A 25,972-nucleotide genomic window follows, 5' to 3' on the forward strand; every position below is an offset into this window, starting at 1 on the left:
TGATGGGAACAATCAGAAGATTAATAGTAATGCAGATTTAATAAATAGTCTTGAGGGAATTATTTGATAGTCTTGAGGGAATTATTTGTTTAGCAGAGTGGTGGAATTTGGGAAGAAACTGTTCTTGTGTCTAGTTGTTCTAGTTTGTAGTGCTCTATAGCGTCGTTTTGAGGGTATGAGTTGAAACAGTTTATGTCCAGGTTGTGAGGGGTCTGTAAATATTTTCAGAGCCCTCTTTTTGACTTGTGCAGTAAACAGGTCCTCAATGGAAGGCAGGTTGGTAGCCATGGTTTTTTCTGCAGCTCTAATTATCCTCTGAAGTCTGTGTCTTTCTTGTTGGGTTGCAGAACCAAACCAGACAATTATAGAGGTGCAGATGACAGACTCAATAATTTCTCTGTAGAACTGTATCAGCAGCTCCTTGGGCAGTTTGAGCTTTCTGAGTTGGTGCAGAAAGAACATTCTTTGTTGTGCTTTTTTGATGATGTTTTTGATGTTAGCTGTCCATTTTAGGTCTAGCGATATGATAGAACCTAGAAATTTGAAGGTCTCTACTGTTGGTACTGTGTTGTCTAGTATTGTAAGAGGTAGATGTATGGATTAGATTGTAACAGAATCCTCCTTAAATCTGTCAACAGGAAGAGGAAAAACACTCATGGTTGGATGGATGGATGGATGGATGGATGGATGGATGGATGGATGGATGGATGGATGGATGGATGGATGGGTTGGGTGGGTGGATGGATGAATAGGGAGATAGGCTTTCTAGATAAGTAGATAGGAGGCAGGATACAAGATAGATAGAGGGATGGGTAGGTAGGTAGATAGGTTCTCTAGATAAGAAGATAGAATAAGTAGACCAGCGCACCCCTATTACATCAATCTAGCACACCAGGACTGGAAGGCAAGGCATGTTACAAGACCCATCAATTACAGATTGTCATCTGGTAGGACCATGAAAAAGGACCTTCTCAAGGGTGGCCTCTTATGGAACATCATTCCTCCTGAGGTATGGTTGGCCCCCAACCTTCTGCTTTCCTGAAAGGCTCTACAAGCATTACTTTGTCAGTGGAACTGGGAACCACGAATGGAAAAGAAACTAATAAAGTAGATGGGGGATGAGGTGGAGGAGGTTTTTTTAATAATGGTTTTATTATATGATATTATACGGCGTGTCAGCATTCCAGAAAAAAACCCAACTCCAAGTAAAACCTCCGAAGCAAGCATCTTTCAAAGTTCTATTTACTAGGATAGGTAAACTGGCACATCTGGGAAAACCCGAATCTGAGCGGTCTGGGTTTTCCCTCAGTAAATCAAAACCCCCAAAACCATCCCCTCACTTCTCAGTCGATCACATGCTCCAATCACCATCCGTCCCATCTCGAGACAGCACTCCGACCACTCCTTCTCCAGATGCAGGATCAGCCTGACCTTGACCGACAGGAAGAATGCTATGATGTTTCCCACACATGAGAAAGTGGTAGCACGGAAGCTTCCGGACTAATATGGCTTCCAAAGCTGACATCTTTTTACATGGATCTTTTGACATGAATCTTTTAAAGATTTTAAATCTTGTAAGCCACCCGGAGTCACCTATGTGTGAGTTGTACGGTTATATAAATTTGTTTAATAAATAAATAGGGTATTTGTCTATCTCTCTCCGTTGTGTTGGCCAAAATGGGTCCTAGCCTGGCCCCAAAGCCAATGAAGATCACCATACACAAGGATGTATTTATTTAGCTTCTTTTATTGGAGCACTCTAGCAAAAGGCTCTCAGCATCTAAAGGAGCCAAGACCTCGAACAATGCACAAACACAAATTTTATATAGTTACGATTAAGGAAGTTAACACCCTAAGAATCACACATTGGTTCCCTGACTCATATTTCTTTTGACTGGATTCTCCCAAATTGGATTGAACTGGGTTTATCCATCCTTCCTCCTTCTTCATAAATCGCATGTGTGTTAATAAGCTTTTTTATCAAAAGAGGTTTGTCTTTTATTATTAAAAAGGTAAAGGTTCCCCTCGCACAGACGTGCTAGTCGTTCCCGACTCTAGGGGGCGGTGCTCATCTCAGTTTCAAAGCCGAAGACCCAGCGGTGTCCAAAGACGTCTCCGTGGTCATGTGGCCAGCATGACTAAATGCCAAAGGCACACGGAACGCTGTTCCCTTCCCACCAAAGGTGGTCCTTATTTTTCTACTTGCATTTTTTATGTGCTTTCGAACTACTAGGTTGGCAGAAGCTGGGACAAGTAATGGGAGCTCACCCCGTTACGCAGCACTAGGGATTCGAACCAGTGACCTGCCGACCTTTCGATCAACAATCTCAGCATCTTAGCCACTGAGCCACCATGTCTCTTATCTTTTACATCCCTTTTACTATTACCAAAGTTTATATATCTTCGTGCCTTAGCTAGCATCCTTCTAGTGTGTCCTTCTAACTTGCAACTTTCTAACTTTCTTGTTGCTATGATCTGTTTTTATATGTATTGGTGTGTATGTGTGTATGTATCTTGGCCACAACTGAATTAGTGCAATCACGAGCCTTTCCCCAAAAAAGTCTCTTTCATCAAATTGAATGACAAGCAGTACAAGCTATAAGCAAAAATATATTTTCTGCACAACACTAGAGGCAGATTCTACCTTGATCCTGCACAGGTATTGCTAATGAGTCATGTATTCCCTGAATACCTGGATAATCCAAGGAGGATCTATCAGAGAGAATGGCCTCCAGGCTAGACTTGACTATTTCTAAACTTCTCCAATTGCCTACAAAATATGCCTGCCCCCTTAAGAGCATCCACTGGCAGTTGGAACGGTTGGAATTAAGAGTGAAAGCAACCATTCTCAATCTTCTCTTTCCTTCGATCTCCCTACTATGCAAGTCTAGAGAAAAGATTGAGGCCCTGTCTCTGAGATACAGGTTAGCAGTTCAGGCAAGCATGAAACTTGTGGGATCTGGGCCTTGGTTTTTTGTTTTTCATTATCAATCAATTTATTAATTATCAAATAATTATTTATTAATTATTTATTAAATAATTTATTAATTATCAAGCCCAATATTGCAAAGGGGTGACTACACAGTTAGGGTTAGGAACCAAGAATGGCTGCGAGTGTAAGCTCAAAGAAGAGAATATTTGTAGCTCTGGGTTGAACCGTGGGGTCCTCGGTGTTCTCTGAGCTTGATGTTTATGGAGATTCTCAATCATCCAGGTCATGGTGGTCCCAAATATATTTTTTCAAAAGGCAACCTGACTGTCTTAATAATAATAATAATAATAATAATAATATTTTAATTTGTATACCGCCCTTCTCCCGAAGGACTCAGGGTGGTGAACAGGCAGATAAAATATAAATACACACAATAATTAAAAACATCCCTTAAAAAACTAATTTAAATGCCCAAAATGTTAAAAAACGTACTCCCCCGTAAAATAACAAAATTTTAAAAACCCATCCAATAAAAATAAAAATCAGGCTAGTCCAGCCATACGAAATAAATAAGTTTTAAGTTCATGAAAGGTCCTAAGGTCAGGTAATTGTCGAAGTCCGAGGGGAAGTTCGTTCCACAGGGTCGGAGCTCCCACAGAGAAGGCCCTCCCCCTGGGGGCCGCCAGTCGACACTGTTTGGCTGACGGCACCCTGAGGAGTCCCTCTCTGTGGGAGCGTACCGGACGATGGGAGATAGAAGCCGGCAGTAGGCGGTCCCGTAGATAGCCCGGTCCTAAGCCATGGAGCGCTTTAAAGGTGGTAACCAATACCTTGAAGCGCACCCGGAAAACAACAGGTAGCCAGTGCAGTCTGCGCAATAACCCGCGCAGCCGCGTTCTGAACTAGCTGAAGTCTCCGGGTGCTCTTCAAGGGGAGCCCCATGTAGAGAGCATTGCAGTAGTCCAGGCGAGAGGTAATGAGAGCATGAGTGACTGTGCATAAGGCATCCCGGTCCAGGAAGGGACGCAACTGGCGGATCAGGCGAACCTGATAAAATGCTCTCCTGGAGACAGTCGCCAAATGGTCTTCAAAGGACAACCGACCATCCAGGAGCACGCCCAAGTTGCGTACCTTCTCCATCGGGGCCAATGATTCACCCCCGACAGACAGCCGCATCTGCAGCTGACTGTACCGAGGTGCCGGCATCCACAGCCACTCCGTCTTGGGTCATGGTGGTGGTGGTGGTGGTGGTGGTGGTGGTGGTGGTGGTGGTGGTTGTTTTTCCCCTGAAAAGGTTTCGCTTCTCATCCAGGAAGAACTGGATGAAGCTTCTTGGATGAGAACCAAAATGTTTTCAAGAAAAAAACCTGAGAAAGTTCAGCTATCCTTTGGGAAAACACCTTTGGGATTCTCCGAGCTTAGCTGTTCCCGTGCAGGCACTTAATTACCCAACTAAGAGTGGTGCGGTGGCCTAGAGATGGAGTTCTTGCCTCACAATCAGGAGGCTGTGAGTTCAATCCTAGGTAGAGGCAGGATATTTTTCTCTCTCTGGGCACAAGGAGAATGTATCTGCTGAAGAAAACTCCACATTAACAACAGAAAGGGCATCCGGCCATTAAAACACTCTGCTAGCTTCTACAGTTGCCCAGACTCCACCCCACAAGGGATTATGGGGTCATTAAAAGAAGATGATGATGATTTGATTACCCAACTAGTTATCATCATTCTAGCACTGATAATGTTACCTAGTTTGCTAATGAAACGTCTGCAAGAAAACAACCAACCTCAGAGAACACCAACGACCTCACAATGTAAGCTCAGTCAGAGAAGCCACTGTTGTATCGCACAATAGAAAAGCCATGTACCATACTTTCGGTATCCCCTCGTCCCCTATTTTCTTCATTTCAGCAGCTTTGGAAGAAAAAAACTTTTCTGTCTTGCTGGTGTTAAGTAACTGTGAGTCAAAATCAATTTTTATTGATCTGCTGCAATTCAGCTAGCAGTGTATCAGCTGGTTCTGATTTATTTTCCTCCCACTATAGGGGGAAAAGCATGGAGACTTTGCATGGAAACCACGTTTGGGGGCTTTGGAATTGAATAAAGGGGTAATGTGTGGCAACATGGAAAAACCAAGAAGAAGTGTGTTTTAAGCCTGTTGGAGTTCTGAATTCCATAAATCAGATAACAGATTAACAGAGTTGGAAGGGACCTTATAGGTCATCTAGTCCAACCCCCCGCCTAAGCAGGAGACCCTACACCATTTCTGACCAATGGCAGTCCAATCTTTTCTTGAAAGTCTCAAGTGATGAAGCTCCCACAACTTCCTAAGGCAACTTCTGTTCCATGGGTTGATTGTTCTCACTGTCAGAAAGTTCCTCCTCATTTCTAGGTTGAATCTCTCCTTGGTCAGTTTCCATCCATTATTCCTTGTCTGGCCTTCAAGTGCTTTGGAAAATAGCTTGACCCCCTCCTCTTTGTAGCAGTCCCTCAAATATTGGAACACTGTTATCATGTCTCCCCTGGTCCTTCTCTTCACTAGACTAGCCATGCCCAGTTCCTGCAATCATTCTTCATATGTTTTAGCCTCCAGTCCCTTAATCATCCTGGTTGCTCTTCTCTGCACTCTTTCTAGAGTCTCAACATCTTTTTTATAGTGTGGGGACCAAAACTGGATGCAGTACTATAGGTGTGGTCTTACTAAGGCTTTATAGAGTGGTATTAGTACCTCACTTGATCTTGATTGTATCTCTCTGTTAATGCATTTTAGGATTGCATTGGCTTTTTTGGCTGCTGCTGCACAGTGCTGGCTCATATTTACCTGGTTGTCCGCTAAGAGTCCAAGATCCCACTCACAGTCTCTGCTATCAAGCCTAGTTTCCCCCAGTTTATATGTGTCCTTTTGGGTTTTCTTACCTAAGTGTAGGACTTTACTTTTCTCTACATTGAATGTCATTTTGTTAGATGCGGCCAAATGTTCAAGTCTGTCAAGATCGACCTGGATCTTGAATCATAAATATTCAAATGTATACAATTCTCATTGGCATTTTCATCATCAGAATTATTGTTTAATTCTAAAATAGAAAGTCCAAACATTAAGTGAATGTAGGAAGAACTCCAGATTCAACATAGGTTTCATAGGCCTTCCATCGTGGGATGTGAGTCTGAATTTTCCATTTTGAGCAAAATTGTTTGAGGTGATGCTAAAGCTGATATCTCAGAAGATGGCCTAGTACAAAAATGGGAGAAAAAGGTGCCTAGTTCTTGCCAGGATTTATTCCTGGCTTGAAATAAAGGGTTGTTTACGTTCTCATCAGTGTTAGGATTCAAAAATTTTTACTACTGGTTCTTTGGGTGTGGCTTGGTGGGCGTGGCAGGGGAAGGATACTGCAAAATCCCCATTTCCTCCCGATCAACTGGGACTCGGGAGGCAGAGAATAGATGGAGGTGGGGCCAGTCAGAGGTGGTATTTACCGGTTCTCTGAACCAGGGGTTTCCAATCTTGGTCCCTTTAAGACTTGTGGACTTCAACTCCCAGAGTTCCTCAGCCAGCAAAGCTCAGCCAGCAAAGCAAAGCTGGCTGAGGAACTCTGGGAGTTGAAGTCCACAAGTCTTAAAGGGACCAAGGTTGGAGACCCCTGCTCTGAACTACTCAAAGCTACCTCTGGTGCAGTCTGTTATTAACACAGCTGCTTGCAATTACTGCAAGTTCAAGTCCCAGCAGGCCCAAGGTTGACTCAGCCTTCCATCCTTTATAGCAGGGGTGTCCAAACTTGGTCCCTTTAAGACTTGTGGACTTCAACTCCCAGAGTCCCTCAGCCAGCAAAGCTGGCTGAGGAACTCTGGGAGTTGAAGTCCACAAGTCTTAAAGGGACCAAGGTTGGAGACCCCTGCTCTGAACTACTCAAAGCTACCTCTGGTGGCTCAACAGACTAATGCAGTCTGTTATTAACACAGCTGCTTGCAATTACTGCAAGTTCAAGTCCCACCAGGCCCAAGGTTGACTCAGCCTTCCATCCTTTATAGCAGGTGTAAAGCCAGCAAAGCTGGCTGAGGAACTCTGGGAGTTGAAGTCCACGAGGACCCAGATTGTTGGGGGCAATAAAAGTTGACTTTGTATATAATATACAAATGGATGAGACTATTGCTTAACACAATGTAAGCCGCCCTGAGTCTTCGGAGAAGGGCGGGATATAAATTCAAATAAAAAAAAAATTCCACTACCGGTTCTCCAGAACTGGTGAGAACCTGCTGAATACCACCTCTGATCCTCATTCTGATCAATCCCCAGATAGAGGAACATGATGAATTCTTTGGCTGGTTCCTGAGCCTTCTTGGGAGGCTGAGAAAATGGATTCCCTGAGAGACAGCGATGAAGAAGATGGGACAGAAAAACCACTTAAGTCTCATGAAACCTATTTATGTCAAGGTAAGTGTGAAGATCATCTAGAATAGCCTTCTCTGACAGCATGCTAACCAGTGGTGGAATTCAAATTTTTTTACTACTGATTCTGTGGGCGTGGCTTGGTGGGCGTGGTGGGTGTGGCAGGGGAAGGATACTGTCCATCTCCATTCCCTCCTCACTCCTGGAGGAAGGATATTGCAAAATCTCCATTCCCACCCCACTCTGGGGCCAGCCCAGTGGTACGATTCAGCCAGTTCCCACCTATTCAGGAGAACCGGTTGTTAACTTTCTAAGCAGTTAGGAGAACCGGTTGTTGGGAGACATCTGATTTTGTTTTTTTCCACTTTACAGGGCTAATCCTGTAAGGAAGGCAGGAAGGAAACATTCTGGTGTTGTTTCTAGCCTAATCTTTATTGCCCTGCTTACAGAAACTGCCTCTCTGGTTAACCCTTGTTACATTGTAACAGCTAAGGTGAATCAACGTGAGTGACATTGAGTTGGCCACGCCAACATGGTCACATAACCACTGAGCCACACTTACCCAGCTGGTCATTACGACAGAGAACCAGTTGTTAAATTATTTGAATCCCACCACTGGGCCAGCCAGAGGTGGTATTTGCCAGTTCTCCGAACTAGTCAAAATTTCCGCTATCAGTTCTCCAGAACCTGTCAGAACCTGCTGAATATCAACCCTGGTGCTAACCAAAGATTGTGGAAGTTTGTTTATTTGTTTGTTTGTTTGTCAACAAGAACAAGGAAAGGAGTAACATAGACATAGACATAGACATGGACACATGAAAAAAAATTGGCACAAAAAAAAAGGATATAACTAGGCAAAACATAGCCATAAACACATAGAATGATTACATATAATTGGGAAGAGTAGGACAGGGACGGTAGGCACGCTGGTGCACTTATGCATGCCCCCTTAGGGACCTCTTAAGAAACATGAAAGGTCCACGATAGACAGTTAAAGGTAAAAGGTATGGGGATTAGCGAGACTAACAACATAATCAGGTAGCGTGTTCCAGACATTTACTACTCTATTGCAGAAGTCATATTTCCTACAAGTAAGATTAGAGCGAATTACATTGAGTTTAAATCTATTGATAGCCCTTGTGTTATTATGGTTGAAATTAAAATATTCGTTTACAGGTAGAACGTTTTGGTAAATAAACTTATGAACTAAGCATAGGTTGCAACAGAGATGATGTAGTTCGAGGCTATCTAGACCTAAAATTTCAAGCCCGGTGGTATAGGGAATTTTATTTCGAGCAGAAGATTTGAGCACTCTTCTAGTAAAATATCTCTGGACCCTCTCTAATGTAATGATGTCTGAAATACAGTGAGGGTTTTGCACATCTGAAGTTAGTCCCATATCTGAAGCTCTTTAATCCTGTATATCTGAAGCCCTCTAATTTGAAGCTCTTGAATAGCTTCAAGCCCCATGAGGAATGGTTAAAAAAAAAAAAACAAGGGAGATTGAATATGAATGAGTGAAAATTAAAGGAAGGCACAATTATTACTTTCCAATATTAGAAAGGCATGCAAGAGACCAACTTGTACAAACGACTTGGGATGATGATGAAGAACTTTAATAAATTCCCCTGTTTAATAAAACAGGGAGAAATGTAAGAACCTCTCAACAATAGAGTGACATTTATTGAGACATGATGCTCTAGAAAAATTCAGTAGAAGTGGTCCTGGTAATTACATCATTCCCCTTTAATCTTGAGCAAGATTGGGACAAGGGACCACTACAGTCCAATCTACAATTGTTTGGCTCTGCATCCCAAGACTTGCATAGATACTGAGCTGCGATGGCACAGTAGTTAGAGTGCAGTACTGCAGGCTACTTCTGCTGATCACTGCCTGCCAGCAGTTTGGCAGTTCGAATCTCACTAGGCTCAAGGTTGACTCAGCCTTCCGTCCTCCATGGGTAAAATGAGGACCTAGGTTGTTGGGGGCAAGATGCTGACTCTGTAAACCACTTAGAGAGGGCTGGAAAGCACTGTGAAGCGGTATATGGCTATATATTGCTATTGCTATTGCTATGTGCATAGGAAATGACACATAACCAAGTCAGCCTAGGATTGATTGATCAATTGATTGATTGAATTTATATGCCACCCATCTCGATATCCAAAGTGATTCTGGGCAAATTATGTAATTGATTTTGGCCTATGTAAATTGATTTTGGCCTATATACTGGTGATCCATGACTTACAACAATTTGTTGTTCAAAATGGCATTGAAAAGAATGATTTACATCCATTTGTCACGACCATTGCAGCTTCCCCGTAGTCATGTGATCAAAATTCAGATGCTTGGCAACCGAGTCACATTTATGACGGTTGCAGTGTTCCAGGGTCATGTCTTTTCTCTTTTGTCTTCTTCTGACAAGCAAAGTCAATGGAGAAGACAGGTTCACTTACTGCTGCTAACTTAACAATTGCAGTGATTCATTTAACACCTGTGGCAAGGGAGGTCATATAATGGGGCAAAACTCATGTAACAACTGTCTCCCTTGGCAACAGACATTTTGGGCTCAGTTATAGTCATAAACAGGGACGCGGTGGCTCAGGGGGTAGGACGTTGAGCTTGTCGATCGAAAGGTCAGCAGCTTGGCGGTTCAAATCCCTAGTGCTGCCGTGTAATAGGGTGAGCTCCCGTTACTTGTCCCAGCTTCTGCCAAACTAGCAGTTTCGAAAGCACATAAAAAAATGCAAGTAGAAAAAATAGGGATCACCTTTGGTGGGAAGGTAATAGCGTTCCGTGTGCCTTTGGCGTTGAGTCATGCCGGCCACATGACCACGGAGACATCTTCGGACAGCGCTGGCTCTTTGGCTTTGAAACAGAGATGAGCACCACCCCCTAGAGTCAGCAACGACTAGCACGTATGTGCAAGGGGAACCTTTACCTTTACCTATAGTCATAAGTCGAGAACTACCAGTATCTGATTTTGTTTCTGTTGCAATTACTGTATTTTTCGGAGTATAAGATATACTTCCCCCCCCCAAAAGAGGGTGAAAATTTGGGTGTGTCTTATACACTGAATGTAGCCAAAAACATGAGGAGGCGATGGTCTGTGGCAATCCCTGCAGCCTGGAAGAGTTGACTAGGGATATTCCAGGTGACCGATCCACCCGCCAATCAGCTGCTCATGCTGAATCAGGCTGCAATAATGTGCTGAAGTTGACCTGGCTGTTCGCTATTTGCTTCAAGGACTGTCAGAGTTTGCAGCAGCAATCACATCCAGAAAGCACACTCAAGTCACCAATTCAGGATTCAATAACTTCTCTTTATATATAATATCAAGTAAATGTACAATATCAAAACCCAAGCAGAGGAGAGGAGTTTCAGTTTCAGTTTTAGTTTTAAAGATCAGCACAGCATGCAGCTTTAGAACAGTTCACCTAAGCCACACCCAGATTTCTTGCTGTCTCCTTCCTTGTTGCCCACACAGCAAATACTGTTTCAGTTTCCAAGCAGCCCTCAACTCTCTCCACACTGACAGGATGCTAGCCAGATGAATACCAATGAATGCTGGTAGGCAGAGGCAGATTTTTTTTTCTTATTTTCATCCCCAAAAACTAAGGTGTGTCTTATACTCCAGAGCGTCTTATACTCAGAAAAATACGCTATGCTTTTTTTTCTTCGCATCGCACTACAGTTTTTACTCTCTTGTTAGCCACCTTAGCATCATATAAATGACAGAAGATCAGAACATGTTGCATCCACATCTAGATCAATCTATACATAACCAGGTTAAGAAGTTTTGTGCTTTCTACTTTTGCATGTATGTGTACTTCCATGCACATGTGCTTTGTATACTTATTTGTTTTGCTAGGTTTGAAACAGCTATACCAATCCCAACAACTTTGTGATATCACTTTGGGGGTTGAAGGAAAGAGCTTTCCTTGCCACAGGTAAGTCATCCCTATAGCCCTACAGCTCCCTCTACCTATGCAGATATTATTGAACTACAACACATTGAAAAAACCTGGCTATTCCAAACTGTTTTTTCACTGAGTAAAATTATTAATCTATCATATGTAATACGAATGAATGAATGAATGAATGAATGAATGAATGAATGAATGCTTTAGTTGGCCAGGTGTGATTAGACACACAAGACATTTGTGTCTGATGCAGAAGCTTTCAATGTACATGGAAAGCAACAGAATGTTGTTGTTGTTGTTGTTGTTGTTGTTGTTGTTGTTATTATTATTATTATTATTATTATTATTATTATTATTATTATTATTATTATTATCTTTATTCATGAAACATAAACTCAGTCAACTGAACATTCAAAAAGGCATCACAAATACCACTGATTGGTGCTGATGGTTGATACAGGTTGCTGCCAGAGTCCTAGATATCAACCAAGTACCTTCTTAAGATTATTATTATTATTATTATTTATTAAATTTTTATACCGCCCTTCTCCCGAAGGACTCAGGGCGGTGTACAGCAACGATAAAACAAAAATATATACAATTAAAACAACATTTAAAACATAGCAAATTATAAAGGCTGATAAATTAAAATTTAGATTTTAAAATTTTAAAATATTAATAAACCCCAAATTTAAAATTCTACACTATTATGCCAGTCCCGCTTGAATAAATAGGTGTGTTTTAAGCTCACGACGGAAGGTCCAAAGATCAGGCACTTGACGTAGGCCAGGGGGAAGTTCATTCCAGAACGTCGCTGCCCCCACAGAGAAGGCCCTACTCCTGGGGGCCGCCAGCCGACACTGTTTGGCGGACGGCACCCTGAGGAGACCCTCTCTGTGAGAGCATACGGGTCGGTGGGAGGCAAAGGGTAACAGCAGGCGGTCCCGTAAGTACCCGGGTCCTAAGCCATGGAGCGCTTTAAAGGTGGTAACCAAAATCTTGAAGCGCACCCGAAAAACCACAGGAAGTCAGTGCAGACTATGGAGTAGTGATGTCACGTGGGAGCCACGAACGGCTCCCGTTACTACTCGCGCAGCCGCATTCTGGACTAACTGTAGCCTCCAGGTGCACCTCAAGGGCAGCCCCATGTAGAGAGCGTTGCAGTAATCCAACCTAGACGTAACCAGAGCATGAGTGACCGTGCATAAGGCATCCCGATGTATGATGTTCCAAGTAGCACAGTTTTTTACAGTTCTGCTGGTGCTATTGCAGGAAGCTGCAATTTGTTGATGTATCTTATAAAATTCTTGGACATGGTACCAAGTGCCTTGATGACAATGGGTATAACTTTTACATGTTTAATCCATAGCCGGGTAGTTTCGATGGCCAGGTCATGATATTTCATGATTTTTTCCAGTTCTTTTTCTTCAACTCTGGCATCTCCTGGTCCCACAATGTCAATAAATTATACATTTCGGTTTTCCACAACTGTGATATCTGGTGTGTTGTGTTCCAAACGACGATCCATCTGTATTCTAAAGTCCCACAAGATCTTCACCATCTCATTTTCTATCACTTTTTCCACTTTATGTTCCCATGACTTTTTGGATACAGGCAAGTCATATTTTTTACATAATGACCAGTGGATTAATTTAGCAACTCGGTCGTGTCTAGCTTTGTAATCAGTTTGTACGATTTTGCTGCATTCACATATTAAATGTGAAACAGTTTCGACTTTGTTGTTGCAAAGTTGGCAGTTTGGATTGTCAGTGGATTTTTGTATCTTTGCTTTCATGGCATTAATTTGCAGTGCTTGTTCTTGAGCAGCGAGTATTAAACCGTCTGTTTCTTTCTTGATGGTTCCCATCTTAAGCCATGCCCGTGTAAAGTTGTTGTTATTATTATTATTATTAGACATGACCGAGTTGCTAAATTAATCCACTGGTCATTATGTAAAAAAATACAACTAGTTTACACAAGCACAGAATTTAAGGGAAAATTTTTATAAGATGTTTTATAGATGGCATTTAGATCCCAAAAAATTATCATGTATGTATCCTAATATCCAAGCGAAATGTTGGAGGTGTGATTGTGATGACGCTACATATTTTCATATTTGGTGGACTTGCAAGAAAATTAAGGTCTTTTGGATAAGAATTTGGTGGATTATTCAAAATGTACTGAAGAAGAAGATAAAGTTCCTGCCACAATTTTTCCTTTTGGGAATTATAACGGATTGTACAGGGATTGAGACTAAATTGATTCTGAATTTAATAACAGCAGCAAGACTGTTGATTGGACAATACTGGAAGAAAGAAGAGGTACCTACAATAGAAGAATGGATACTGAAAGTCATTAATTTGGCTGAGATGGCTAAAATCTCAGCTTTTTTAAAAGACAATACGCAGGAAAGATATTTAATTGAATGGAAAAAATGGATTGATTATCTACAAAACAGATATCAGATTAAGAAATATCAGATTGCCTTTGAATAATTAGAAAGTTATTTTATTTAATGGGAGGGGTTGGGAGATGAAAAGCTTTGGATGAGGTTAATTGGATTGGAAGGAAAATTTTATTCTATGTTTGGTTTATGTATAACAATACCTTGTGATTGACCCAGGAAGCCGGGGAAGGAGGGGAAGGGGTTTTTGGGAGGGAGGGGAAAAAGGATGACTGAGACACGTCTTGTTGATGTTGTTTGGGATGAGTTTGATTCTGTGGCTCCGAGGGCGTGGACAGGCTGCTGGGAGGTTACATGCCACTACATGTTTACTGGACCCGTGTCCTCCTGGCTGGTGCTGGCCACTCAGGAGGTGACACGAGGCTGGCTCAGGGAATTATAAATGCTTCTTTGTTGGAAGGGGTTTTCCCCGCTGCCTTGAAAGAGGCGGTGGTGAGACCCCTCCTCAAGAAGCCTTCCCTGGACCCAGCTATTTTGGGTAACTACCGTCCAGCCTCCAACCCTCGCTTTGTGGCGGAGGGTGGAGAGAGTGTGGTGGCATGGGTGGTTCCCAGTACCTGGATGAAGCCGTCTATCTAGACCCGTTCCAGTCCGGCTTCCGGTCCGGGTACAGCACGGAGACAGCTTTGGTTGCGTTGTTGGATGACCTCTGGAGGGCCAGGGATGACTTCCTCTGGTTGTTCCTCTGCCCTGGTCGTGCTGGATCTTTCATCGGCTTTTGATACCATCGACCATGGTATCCTGCTGCACCGGTTGGAGAGATTAGGAGTGGGAGGCACCGTTTATCGGTGGTTCTCCTCCTATCTCTCTGACCGGACGCAGACGGTGTTGACAGGGGGGCAGAGATCGACCGTGAGGCGCCTTACTTGTGGGGTGCCTCAGGGGTCGATTCTCTCGCCTCTCCTGTTCAACATCTACATGAAGCCATTGTGTGAGGTCATCAGTGGCTTCGGGGTGAGTTATCAGCTGTACGCTGATGACACTCAGCTGTACTTTTCCACCCCGGGCCACCCCAACGAAGCTGTTGAACTGCTGTCTCGTTGCCTGGAGGCCGTATGGGTCTGGATGGGGAGAAACAGACTCAGACTCAATCCATCCAAGACGGAGTGGCTGTGGATGCCGGCACCCCGGTACAGTCAGCTGCAACCGCAGCTGTCTGTTGGGGGCGAGTCACTGGCCCCAACAGAGAGGGTACGCAACTTGGGTGTTCTCCTGGATGGACGGCTGTCGTTTGAAGATCATTTGGCGGCCGTCTCCAGGAGAGCTTTTTACCAGGTCCGCCTGGTCCGCCAATTGCATCCCTTTCTGGACCGGGATGCCTTATGCATGGTCACTCATGCTCTCGTCACTTCCCGCCTGGATTATTGCAATGCTCTCTACATGGGGCTACCCCTGAAGTGCACTCGGAGACTCCAGTTAGTCCAGAATGCAGCTGCGCGGGTGATCGAGGGAGCTCCTCGTTGCTCCCGGGTAACACCGCTCCTGCGCAGTTTGCACTGGCTACCTGTGGTCTTTCGGGTGCGCTTCAAGGTTTTGGTTACCACCTTTAAAGCGCTCCATGGCTTAGGGCCCGGGTACTTACGGGACCGCCTGCTGTTACCTTATGCCTCCCATCGACCCGTACGCTCTCACAGAGAGGGTCTCCTCAGGGTGCCGTCCGCCAAGCAATGCCGGCTGGCGGCCCCCAGGGGGAGGGCCTTCTCTGTTGGAGCACCTACGCTCTGGAACGACCTTCCCCCCAGTTTGCGCCAAATATCTGACCTTCGGGCCTTTCGCCGGGAATTAAAAACTCATTTATTTATTCAAGCGGGATTGGACTGATTTTTTAAATTCTAAATTTTAAAGTTTTAATCCTTTGTAATTTTATATGGGGTATTTTAGGTTAGGTCAATTTGACGGTTTTAATTCGGCCATTATGGAATAGGTATTTTAAATTGATATTTTAACTTTGTATATTTGCTGTTTTTATCTTTGGCTGTACACCGCCCTGAGTCCTTCGGGAGAAGGGCGGTATAAAAATTTAAATAAAAAATAAAAAAAATTTTTAAAAAAGGGGCAAAAATGTCTTTGTTTTTTTTTAAAACTCTTTCAATAAAAAAAAAAAATACAACTTACCTGTATCCAAAAAGTCATGGGAACATAAAGTGGAAAAGGTTATCAGAAATGAGACAGTGAAGACCAGATATCACAGTTGTTGAGGTCCTCTATCTGCAAATGCATATTAATGTCCAAAGCCATTCTTTTTTTTTTTTTCCTCACTGCAGGATGCTGCTGGCATCTGTTAGCCCTTATTTTCGAGATCTTTTCACCAGTGGCAGCAGCGAGTCTCAAAATGGGGAGATCTTACTTGAAGACATGACGGCCTCCACACTCCACAGCTTGCTGGATTATCTCTACACAGAAGAATTGTCCCTCTCAGCCGAGACTGCTCATGATCTTTTCACCAGTGGCAGCAGCGAGTCTCAAAATGGGAGATCTTACTTGAAGACATGACGGCCTCCACACTCCACAGCTTGCTGGATTATCTCTACACAGAAGAATTGTCCCTCTCAGCCGAGACTGCTCATGATCTTTTCACCAGTGGCAGCAGCGAGTCTCAAAATGGGAGATCTTACTTGAAGACATGACGGCCTCCACACTCCACAGCTTGCTGGATTATCTCTACACAGAAGAATTGTCCCTCTCAGCCGAGACTGCTCATGATCTTTTCACCAGTGGCAGCAGCGAGTCTCAAAATGGGGAGATCTTACTTGAAGACATGACGGCCTCCACACTCCACAGCTTGCTGGATTATCTCTACACAGAAGAATTGTCCCTCTCAGCCGAGACTGCTCATGATCTTTTCACAGCAGCTAGCAAGCTTCAGATCCTCCCATTGAAAGAAACAGTTGGAAGGTAATGTTTACAGAAAAACAGAATTGGAAGGGACCAACTTCCAAGAAGATAATAAGAAGGATAAATAATAACACTACCGCCATAGTTCATGGATAAATGCACGTAAACATTAGATCAGGGGTAGTCAACCTTTTTATATCTACCACCCACTTTTGTATCTCTGTTAGTAGTAAAATTTTCTAACCGCCCACCGGTTCGGGGGGAGATCTTACTTGAAGACATGACGGCCTCCACACTCCACAGCTTGCTGGATTATCTCTACACAGAAGAATTGTCCCTCTCAGCCGAGACTGCTCATGATCTTTTCACCAGTGGCAGCAGCGAGTCTCAAAATGGGGAGATCTTACTTGAAGACATGACGGCCTCCACACTCCACAGCTTGCTGGATTATCTCTACACAGAAGAATTGTCCCTCTCAGCCGAGACTGCTCATGATCTTTTCACAGCAGCTAGCAAGCTTCAGATCCTCCCATTGAAAGAAACAGTTGGAAGGTAATGTTTACAGAAAAACAGAATTGGAAGGGACCAACTTCCAAGAAGATAATAAGAAGGATAAATAATAACACTACCGCCATAGTTCATGGATAAATGCACGTAAACATTAGATCAGGGTAGTCAACCTTTTTATATCTACCACCCACTTTTGTATCTCTGTTAGTAGTAAAATTTTCTAACCGCCCACCGGTTCGGGGGGAGATCTTACTTGAAGACATGACGGCCTCCACACTCCACAGCTTGCTGGATTATCTCTACACAGAAGAATTGTCCCTCTCAGCCGAGACTGCTCATGATCTTTTCACAGCAGCTAGCAAGCTTCAGATCCTCCCATTGAAAGAAACAGTTGGAAGGTAATGTTTACAGAAAAACAGAATTGGAAGGGACCAACTTCCAAGAAGATAATAAGAAGGATAAATAATAACACTACCGCCATAGTTCATGGATAAATGCACGTAAACATTAGATCAGGGGTAGTCAACCTTTTTATATCTACCACCCACTTTTGTATCTCTGTTAGTAGTAAAATTTTCTAACCGCCCACCGGTTCGGGGAGATCTTACTTGAAGACATGACGGCCTCCACACTCCACAGCTTGCTGGATTATCTCTACACAGAAGAATTGTCCCTCTCAGCCGAGACTGCTCATGATCTTTTCACCAGTGGCAGCAGCGAGTCTCAAAATGGGAGATCTTACTTGAAGACATGACGGCCTCCACACTCCACAGCTTGCTGGATTATCTCTACACAGAAGAATTGTCCCTCTCAGCCGAGACTGCTCATGATCTTTTCACCAGTGGCAGCAGCGAGTCTCAAAATGGGGAGATCTTACTTGAAGACATGACGGCCTCCACACTCCACAGCTTGCTGGATTATCTCTACACAGAAGAATTGTCCCTCTCAGCCGAGACTGCTCATGATCTTTTCACAGCAGCTAGCAAGCTTCAGATCCTCCCATTGAAAGAAACAGTTGGAAGGTAATGTTTACAGAAAAACAGAATTGGAAGGGACCAACTTCCAAGAAGATAATAAGAAGGATAAATAATAACACTACTGCCATAGTTCATGGATAAATGCATGTAAACATTAGATCAGGAGTAGTCAACCTTTTTATATCTACCACCCACTTTTGTATCTCTGTAGGTAGTAAAATTTTCTAACCGCCCACCGGTTCGGGGGGAGATGCGCGAGCTATTCTGGATCGAGGCTCTTTTGTTTGCGGTCGCACCAGTGGTAGGATTCAAGTAATTTAACAACCGGTTCTCTGCCCTAATAATTTCTTCCAACAACCAGTTTGCCAAACTGCTCAGAAAGTTAACAACCGGTTCTCCCGAAGTGGTGCGAACTGGCTGAATCCCACCATTGGGTTGCACTATAGCGCCATTTAGTTTCACTTACGTAACGTGAACTAAACTTATGCGTGGGCGATACAAACAGTATATTTTCAGAAGTTTAAATTGTCACGGGGAATTTTATGATAACCTAATGAAAATGTTTTTAAATAATGCTATGAAAATTTTTTAAAAAGTCCATTAAATTTAAAAAAAAGAAAGTGCTTCAGTATCGGACAAAACCCCTACCGCCTACCATGAAAGCTGGAACGCCCACTAGTGGGTGGTAGGGACCAGGTTGACTACCACTGCTTTAGATAATACTGTGAGAATTAGGTGTTCAGCATGATGATGGGATGAGGGACAAAATGTCCTGTGTCTAGTTGTTTTGCATTCAATGCCCTATAGCAGTGTCCCGAGGGGAAGTGTTATAACAGAATAACAGAGCCGTAAGGGACCTTGAAGGTCTTCTCATCCAATCCCCTGCTCAAGCAGGAGACCCTATCTATACCATTTCAGACAAGTGGCTGTCCAGTCTTTTCTTAAAAGGCCTCCAGTGATGAAGCACCCACAACTTCTGAAGGCAAGCCATTCCACTGGTTAATTGTTCTCACTGTTAGGAAATTTCTCCTTAGTTCTTTAGTCAGGAGCCACCTAAATTTGGAAGTCATTCTTTTTCCTAACACAATTCTCATGGTTTCTTTAGCAAGGTGTCCTAAGGAGAAAGGAATGGGATTAATCCTGGCAATTGAAGTATTTCCTACCCATCAGACTACATCTTCTGCTCTTCACTAATCACACAGGACCTTGCAGCTTCTTCACAAAACTGTCCAGCTTCTCAGTCTAGCACAGGGGTCTCCAACCTTGGTCCCTTTAAGACTTGTGGACTTCAACTCCCAGAGTCCCTCAGCCAGCAAAGCTGGCTGAGGAACTCTGGGAGTTGAAGTCCACAAGTCTTAAAGGGACCAAGGTTGGAGACCCCTGGTCTAGCAGGTCGAAACCTATTCTGAATTAGCAGGCCCTCCATACCGTCAGATACACGATATAGCTATTCCTCGACTTATAACCATTTGTTTAGTGACTGAAATTACGGCGACACTGAAAAAAGTGTCATTACCATTTTTCACTCTGATGACTGTGGCAGCATCCCCGTGGTCACATGATCAAAATTTGTACGCCTGGCAAATAACTGGCTCATATTTATGATGGTTGCGGTGTTCCAAGGTCATGTGATCACCTTTTGCAAACTTCCGACAAGCAGTCAACAGGGAAGCCAGATTTACTTAACAGCCACGTTACTAAACTTAACAACTGCAGAGATAGTCTTAATCACGGTGGCAAGAGAGGTTGTAAAGTGGGACAAAACTCACTTAACAATTGTCTTGCTTAGCAACAGAAATGCTAAGGTTTCCAATGCCAAGGACTGTCTTGTATAACAAAAACTGAACTTCCAAAGGTTCAGCTACTATAAGCGTTTCATTGGCAGCTACCTCAAAGTCAAATCTCTAAGGATCCATGTGTTGTGCGTTCCTAAAATCTGGGCTGCAAAACTTTTTAGGAGTTAAGTTTACACAATATGGAAGACTAAGTTAAAAGAGGGGTCTTTTGTACTTCAGTGTGTTGTGGGAAAACAACCATTGGCTTAGCAAGTCATATGAGCCGTTGTCGTGTCCCACTCCTCCGCTGACGGCCGGGTCAGGGAAATCCGAATCAGGCTTGCCTCTGCAGCTCTGCCAAAAGTCCTAGCAAAGTCCTCAGAGCAGGCAGGAGACCAGTAAGTGACTTCAGCAAGATAAGTTCGACTTTGCCTGACTCAGAGACTGCCAGAAAGCAGATCCTTTATATAGGCCATGGGGTGTGGCTCCATGACTCAGCACTCATTAAGGCCTGCCCCTCCCTTCCCTCTGTTGCCTCCGCCTCTCCAATCTTCTGATGCGAGGGTCACTCCAATCAGCTGTTGGAAGTAAACTTTCCTCAGGCTCACATGCTGTGGAGGAGGGGGAGGGGTCTAGCTGCTCCGTTTGCCTGGGCATGGAGCCAGAGCTGGGGCCGGGGGATGCTCCCTCCTCTGCAGCCTGCTTGGGCATGGAGCCAGGGCTGGGACCGGGAGGTGCCCCCTCCTCTTCAGCTTGTCTGGGCATGGAGCCAGGACTGGGGCCGGGAGGCATACATTCCTCCGTGTTCGGGAGCAGATAAGCAGACCCCGGCTGCGGTGAGAGCAGACAAGACACAACAGCCGTGGTGGCAGAGTGGTTAGAATGCAGTACTGCAGGCTAACTCACTGCTCACTCCAGCAGTTCGATCCTGACCGGCTCAAGGTTGGCTCAGCCTTCCATCCTTCCAAGGTCAGTAAAATGAGGAGCCAGATTGTTGGGGGCAAGAAAATGACTCTGTAAACCGCTTAAAGAAAGCTGTAAAGCACTGTGAAGCAGTATATAAGTCTAAGTGCTAACCAGGCCATGATATAGAACCGTCATAAAGTTGGCTTATTCAGGCATAGCAAGTTGTATGGAGCCCAGTGAGTTAGATTAACCTGACGCGAGAAAATTAGTGTGTTGTCTGAAACCAACCACTTTTTCTTCAAGGCATATCCTGTGTCCAAAAGGGCACAGCGCCAGGACACTGACATGAGAGAACTGGGACAAAAACTAAACTTGATTTATACTTAACATTTACATCTAAATGTAGATTAAACACAATGCAATTTACTTTCTATTTAAATTAAAACCATTAAATGACATTAATAGGAGTAACCCCCCTGTGCTTTTCATAATTTTCCCTTTCTGCCTCATTAAAACGTATAATTGGATGGCAACTTTGCAGAGAGTTCTTGGGGGGGGGGTGTCAGACTGTAACCTTTCTGGGACTTCATGCAGCTCTGGAGAACTCACGGGCTGAACTTTGCAATGTGTTCTTGGAAACACATCATTAAAGATAGCCCAAAAGCACACCGCTCCTTGGGGCTCTTTCGTACATGAACCTCTCACTGTGCTAAGGGAAGTGCTATTGCTTAATCAAAGTTGCTTTCTTTTTCAAAGAAGGAGTTCTCGTAAATTTATAAATGTACGGGTTGGATATTGAAAAAGATGCTTAGCAACCCTCTGTTGCCTCAAATGTCTGGAGAGGAAAAATCCAGCATATGACTTATCCTGTTATCTTCTACCCTTCAGCAACGTTTGCTCTCTCAGTTCAAAACTATCAGGACAACCAACCACATCAGGTTAGAAGGTGGCATGAATTCCATGGGAGAGATGATTGGTATAAAAGACAACTAAGGAATTGTTGTTGTTAGTTGCGAAGTCGTGTCCGACCCATCATGACCCCATGGACAACATTCCTCCAGGCCTTCCTGTCCTCTACCACCCCCCAAAGTCCATTTAAGCTCATGCCTATTGCTTCAGTGACTCCATCCAGCCACCTCATTCTTTGTCATCCCTTTCTTCTTTTGCCCTCAATCTTTCCCAGCATTAGGCTCTTCTCCAGTGAGTCCTTCCTTCTCATTAGGTGGCCAAAGTATTTCAGTTTCATCTTCAGGATCTGGCCTTCTAAAGAGCAAGCCAGGGTTGATCTCCTCTAGGACTGACTTGTTTGTTTGCCTTGCAGTCCATGGGACTCGCAGGAGTCTTCTCCAGCACCAGTTCAAAGGCCTCAATTCTTTGGCGCTCAGCCTTTCTTATGGTCCAACCTTCATAGCCATACATTGCAACTGGGAAAACCATAGCCTTGACTATACGTATTTTTGTTGGCAGGGTGATGTCTCTGCTTTTTAGTATGCTGTCTAACTTTGCCATAGCTTTCCTCCCCAGGAGCAAACATCTTTTAATTTCTGGGCTTCATCTAAGGATGAAAAAGGGATTTCAAAGCTGCGTTGCAACTTCAACCCAAACCAACAATGATTAATTAAAAGAAGAAAATATTGATAGCTCAGGGTTGAACTGTCGGGTCCTTGGTGTTCTCTGAACGTGGTTGTTTTCTTGCAGATGTTTCATTACCCAACTAGGTAACATCATCAGTGCTAGAAGGAAGAGAGGTTTTCTTTCTATTTGTACACAAGGGGCTTTGCCCTGTCAGTGTTGGTGAAAATGTTCTTGATCAGACTGTTGTTTACTGAATTGGATAATAAAGCATCTGCAAGAAAACAACCAAGCTCAGAGACGACCAGAGGTGGGTTTCAGCAGGTTCTGACCAGTTCTGGAGAACTGGTTGAGGAATTTTTGAGTAGTTTGAAGAACCGTTAGTAAAAATTCTGAATGGCCCCACCCCCATCTATTCTTTGCTTCCTGAGTCCCAGCTGATTGGGAGGAAATGGAGATTTTACAGTATCCTTCCCCTGCCACGCCCAGCAAGCCACACCCATCAAGCCATGCCACACCCACCAAACAACACCCACAGAACCAGTAGTAAAAACATTTGAAACCCACCACTGGAGACAACCCTATTTATTTCTAACAACCAAGGATCCCACAACACACGACTGGATTTAATCACCTCTTCAAATCAAATCACCATCTTGAATCATAGACTCATTTTAGGGTACGATGAATGAAGGTTGGTGCCTCTGAACTGATCTGACAATTCTGATAAAATTTATTTGACTCAAGAATTTCTGTACGATTACTGCAAGTTTGTATCAGTTCATAATACAAACTGTTGGGTTGAATTGCATTAACAACCAGGATTTTTACAGAGTCGTTGGATCAAAAAATTGAATCAGATCTCAGATGATTTGTACACTCTCGGTACTATCTGGCATCCCAAAATAGAAAGCATTTAGAGCAGGGGTGTCAAACTCACAGCCCACGGGCCAGTGGTGGTATTCACTTACCTTCGTTTCTGGTTCACAAATGTGAGCATGCACCTTCCGCGCATATGCAAAGCATCAAAAACGGAACATGATGACATCTGGGTGATGGGCAGAGCTTCCTGCAGCCGCCGCTACCAGTTCTCCCGAACCGGATAGAACTGGCTGAATACCACCATTGCCGCAGGTTGGATGTGTCACACGCTGACCATGCCCACCTCCGGTTTAGCAAAGGGGGGAGGAGTCATGATACGTCATGTGACAATGTGACACCACAGGTTTGACACCCCTGGTTTAGAGTGAGTGTCAGCCTCCACACTCCAGTTTATTGCTTTATTGCTAGGAGTTGATTGCTTTACTGCTGTTTTAATGTGGTGGGTAATATATCCCTGATTTAGGTCTAGCGTGCTACGGCTGTCATAGTGATGGTGGGTGGAGAGACTGTATGCTGACGGAGAAATGAAACTTGTCTCAGAAACGAAATTTAAAGTGAATGGGTTGTGGTCCGGGCATACCAGAGGGATGGAACCATCTGATGATGCACCCCATGTGCCACCTAAGTGGACCGTGGATTGGACAAGACTGACTGGACTACCAGGGGGTGAGGGTTTGATGCTTAATTCTTCTATGTGTTATCCACGCCTATTGCCTCAGAACTTGCTTTCACTTTGTTGCATTCAGTTCACACTCAGTAAAAGTACCTTTCTCTACAAACAATGGAATTGGGGTTTTTCTTTCTTGAGTATTGAAAGAAGGCATACCTGACAATGAGTTTTCACCTAAAGATCAAACTGATGGAGGCATTAATAAAAACGTTTGACTTTATATTTATCTTGTCTTTTCTCTCAGGTTTCTTGAGATGAATATTTCCATGGGTAATTGCCTCAACCTGTATGGCTTGGCTTATGAGTTCAATCATCCACCTTTGCTTCAAGCAGCTCTAAGCTACATTGAACAACACTTTGGAACCCTCACAAAGCAAGAGGCTTTCCTGAATCTGGATTCTGGTGCTCTGATCAATCTCATCCACTCAGACCACTTGGAAATAACCTCTGAACTGGTCATCTATCAGGCTGTGCGCAGTTGGGTGGAAGCTGCAACCTCCGTCCGTCTCCCGTTGTTTCAGACGCTTCTTGGACATGTCCGCTTTCCACTGCTCACTCATGATGAGCTCGTTGATGTGCAGGCAGATATTGCAGAATATTATCGCCATGTGCGCCTCCGGTGGAAGGAACTAGATGGGACAGGGAGATTGCTAGAGAGTGGCGGGCTCAGAAAAGGCATGTTTGACGACTATTTTGTGTGTGTAGAGGTCAACGAAAACAGGATCCAGGATGGAGACAACCCAGAATCCTATTTGCATTGTTTTGATCCTCATGCAGAAAAATGGGAGAAGTTACCACCAGTAAAATATCTGAGCTACTCCGGATGTGCTTCTGTGGGATGCAAGCTTTACCTGTCTGGTGGTCAGAAGGACAATTGTACATTTGTTGACGCTCTGTATGAATACAGTTCCTTGACTAGTCAATGGATGCAGCTTCCATCGATGAGCACAAGCCGGGCTGTGCATCCCTTCCTAGCCTGCAACAAGAAACTCTATGCTCTCGGAGGCTGCAATGACCTGGGTCCTCTTACTTCCGCTGAGGCCTTCTGTGTGGAGCAGAATACTTGGACTTCCATTGCTAACCTTCCCCTTGCTTTGATGTACCCTGCTTCAGCAGTGCTCAAGAATAAGCTCTACCTAATAGGAGGGAAAGCTTCCTGGAGCTACCGGGGCCTTCTTATCTATGACACAAATGCCAATTGGTGGACCGAGGTGCCCCTGGAGTTTGCCTGCTATGGCGCAGCTGCTGTCTCCATTGGAAATGGTATATATGTTTTGGGTGGATACTCAGAGGAGAGGGGCAATGTTCTAGCCCACACTGCGATGGGCAGCGAAGAGGTTCCTTCCTGTACCAAAGGTAGCTTTTACCTCTCTGAGAATGGCAGAGTCAATTGGGAAGTCAACATACCGGAATTGCCCATCGCTTTGGCATTCGCTTGCGCATTGGAATTCCAAGGTAAGATTTACCTGTTAGCGGGCAAAGATGAGAACGACTCCTATAACACAAGCTACAGCTGGGTACCGGAGGACACAAGCTGGACCCAATGCCCAGAAGAAATTCCTGTCACCAAAGAAGTGAGGTTGTTCAACTGCACAACCCTGAAAATGCCTAAAAAACCAATCCGAATCCTTCTGCTTGCAACAACAGCTAGGTCTACTGTAACTGGGGTGGACAATGCCAAGAAAGGACAGCCAAGTTCTTACACCAATGACGGTTGTGGGCTGAACTGCTGTTGGGGTTGACGTTAATGCCAAAAGGGCTCCCCTCCAATCTCCCCTATTTCTCTGGTGTTTAGCAACAGGCTCACACAGAATAAGACTATCTCTTCCAAACATAGGACATCTCTGTCCTCAGGGCTGATGGGCTTCATGGAGGTTACCCTTGAAACAATGAGTCTGCTTGGAATGGACATGTCACAAAATCAATACCATCAGCACTCCATTCGTCCTTTCCAACATGAAATGGTTACATCTTTGTTAGACTTGTATTAAAAAGCTCTGGCTCTGTTTTAGGGGGTGTTGTTGTTTTTTTTTGTTCCGTTTGCTATTTTCTCCATCCTTGGAGATCTCTTGGAAAATTATTTCATTCGTATCTATTTATTCATTACATTTTACTTTGACCACCCTCTGAACAATTCCATGCTCC

At 44.0% G+C, this 25,972-nt stretch overlaps 1 protein-coding gene across 1 annotated transcript; it reads left to right on the forward strand.

The window, feature by feature from the left end:
• Positions 1–7,279: 7,279 nt before the first annotated feature.
• Positions 7,280–25,569, forward strand: LOC131195660 (kelch-like protein 26). Its single transcript, XM_058177754.1, has 5 exons — positions 7,280–7,358; positions 11,185–11,263; positions 15,965–16,146; positions 16,550–16,595; positions 24,072–25,569. Exons 1-5 carry the CDS (start codon positions 7,280–7,282, stop codon positions 25,567–25,569), a joined length of 1,884 nt encoding a protein of 627 aa, XP_058033737.1.
• Positions 25,570–25,972: the final 403 nt, after the last annotated feature.

This window comes from Ahaetulla prasina, chromosome 3 (genome assembly GCF_028640845.1).
Source record: "Ahaetulla prasina isolate Xishuangbanna chromosome 3, ASM2864084v1, whole genome shotgun sequence".
NCBI classification, from domain to species: Eukaryota; Metazoa; Chordata; class Lepidosauria; order Squamata; family Colubridae; genus Ahaetulla; species Ahaetulla prasina.

Coding starts and splice junctions, on each gene's coding strand:
- LOC131195660 (XM_058177754.1), top strand. CDS start 7,280: ATGGATTCCCTGAGAGACAGCGATGAAGAAGATGGGACAGAAAAACCA. Junction 7,359..11,184: donor TGAAACCTATTTATGTCAAG/GTAAGTGTGAAG, acceptor TTGTTTTGCTAG/GTTTGAAACAGCTATACCAA. Junction 16,596..24,071: donor TTGAAAGAAACAGTTGGAAG/GTAATGTTTACA, acceptor CTTTTCTCTCAG/GTTTCTTGAGATGAATATTT.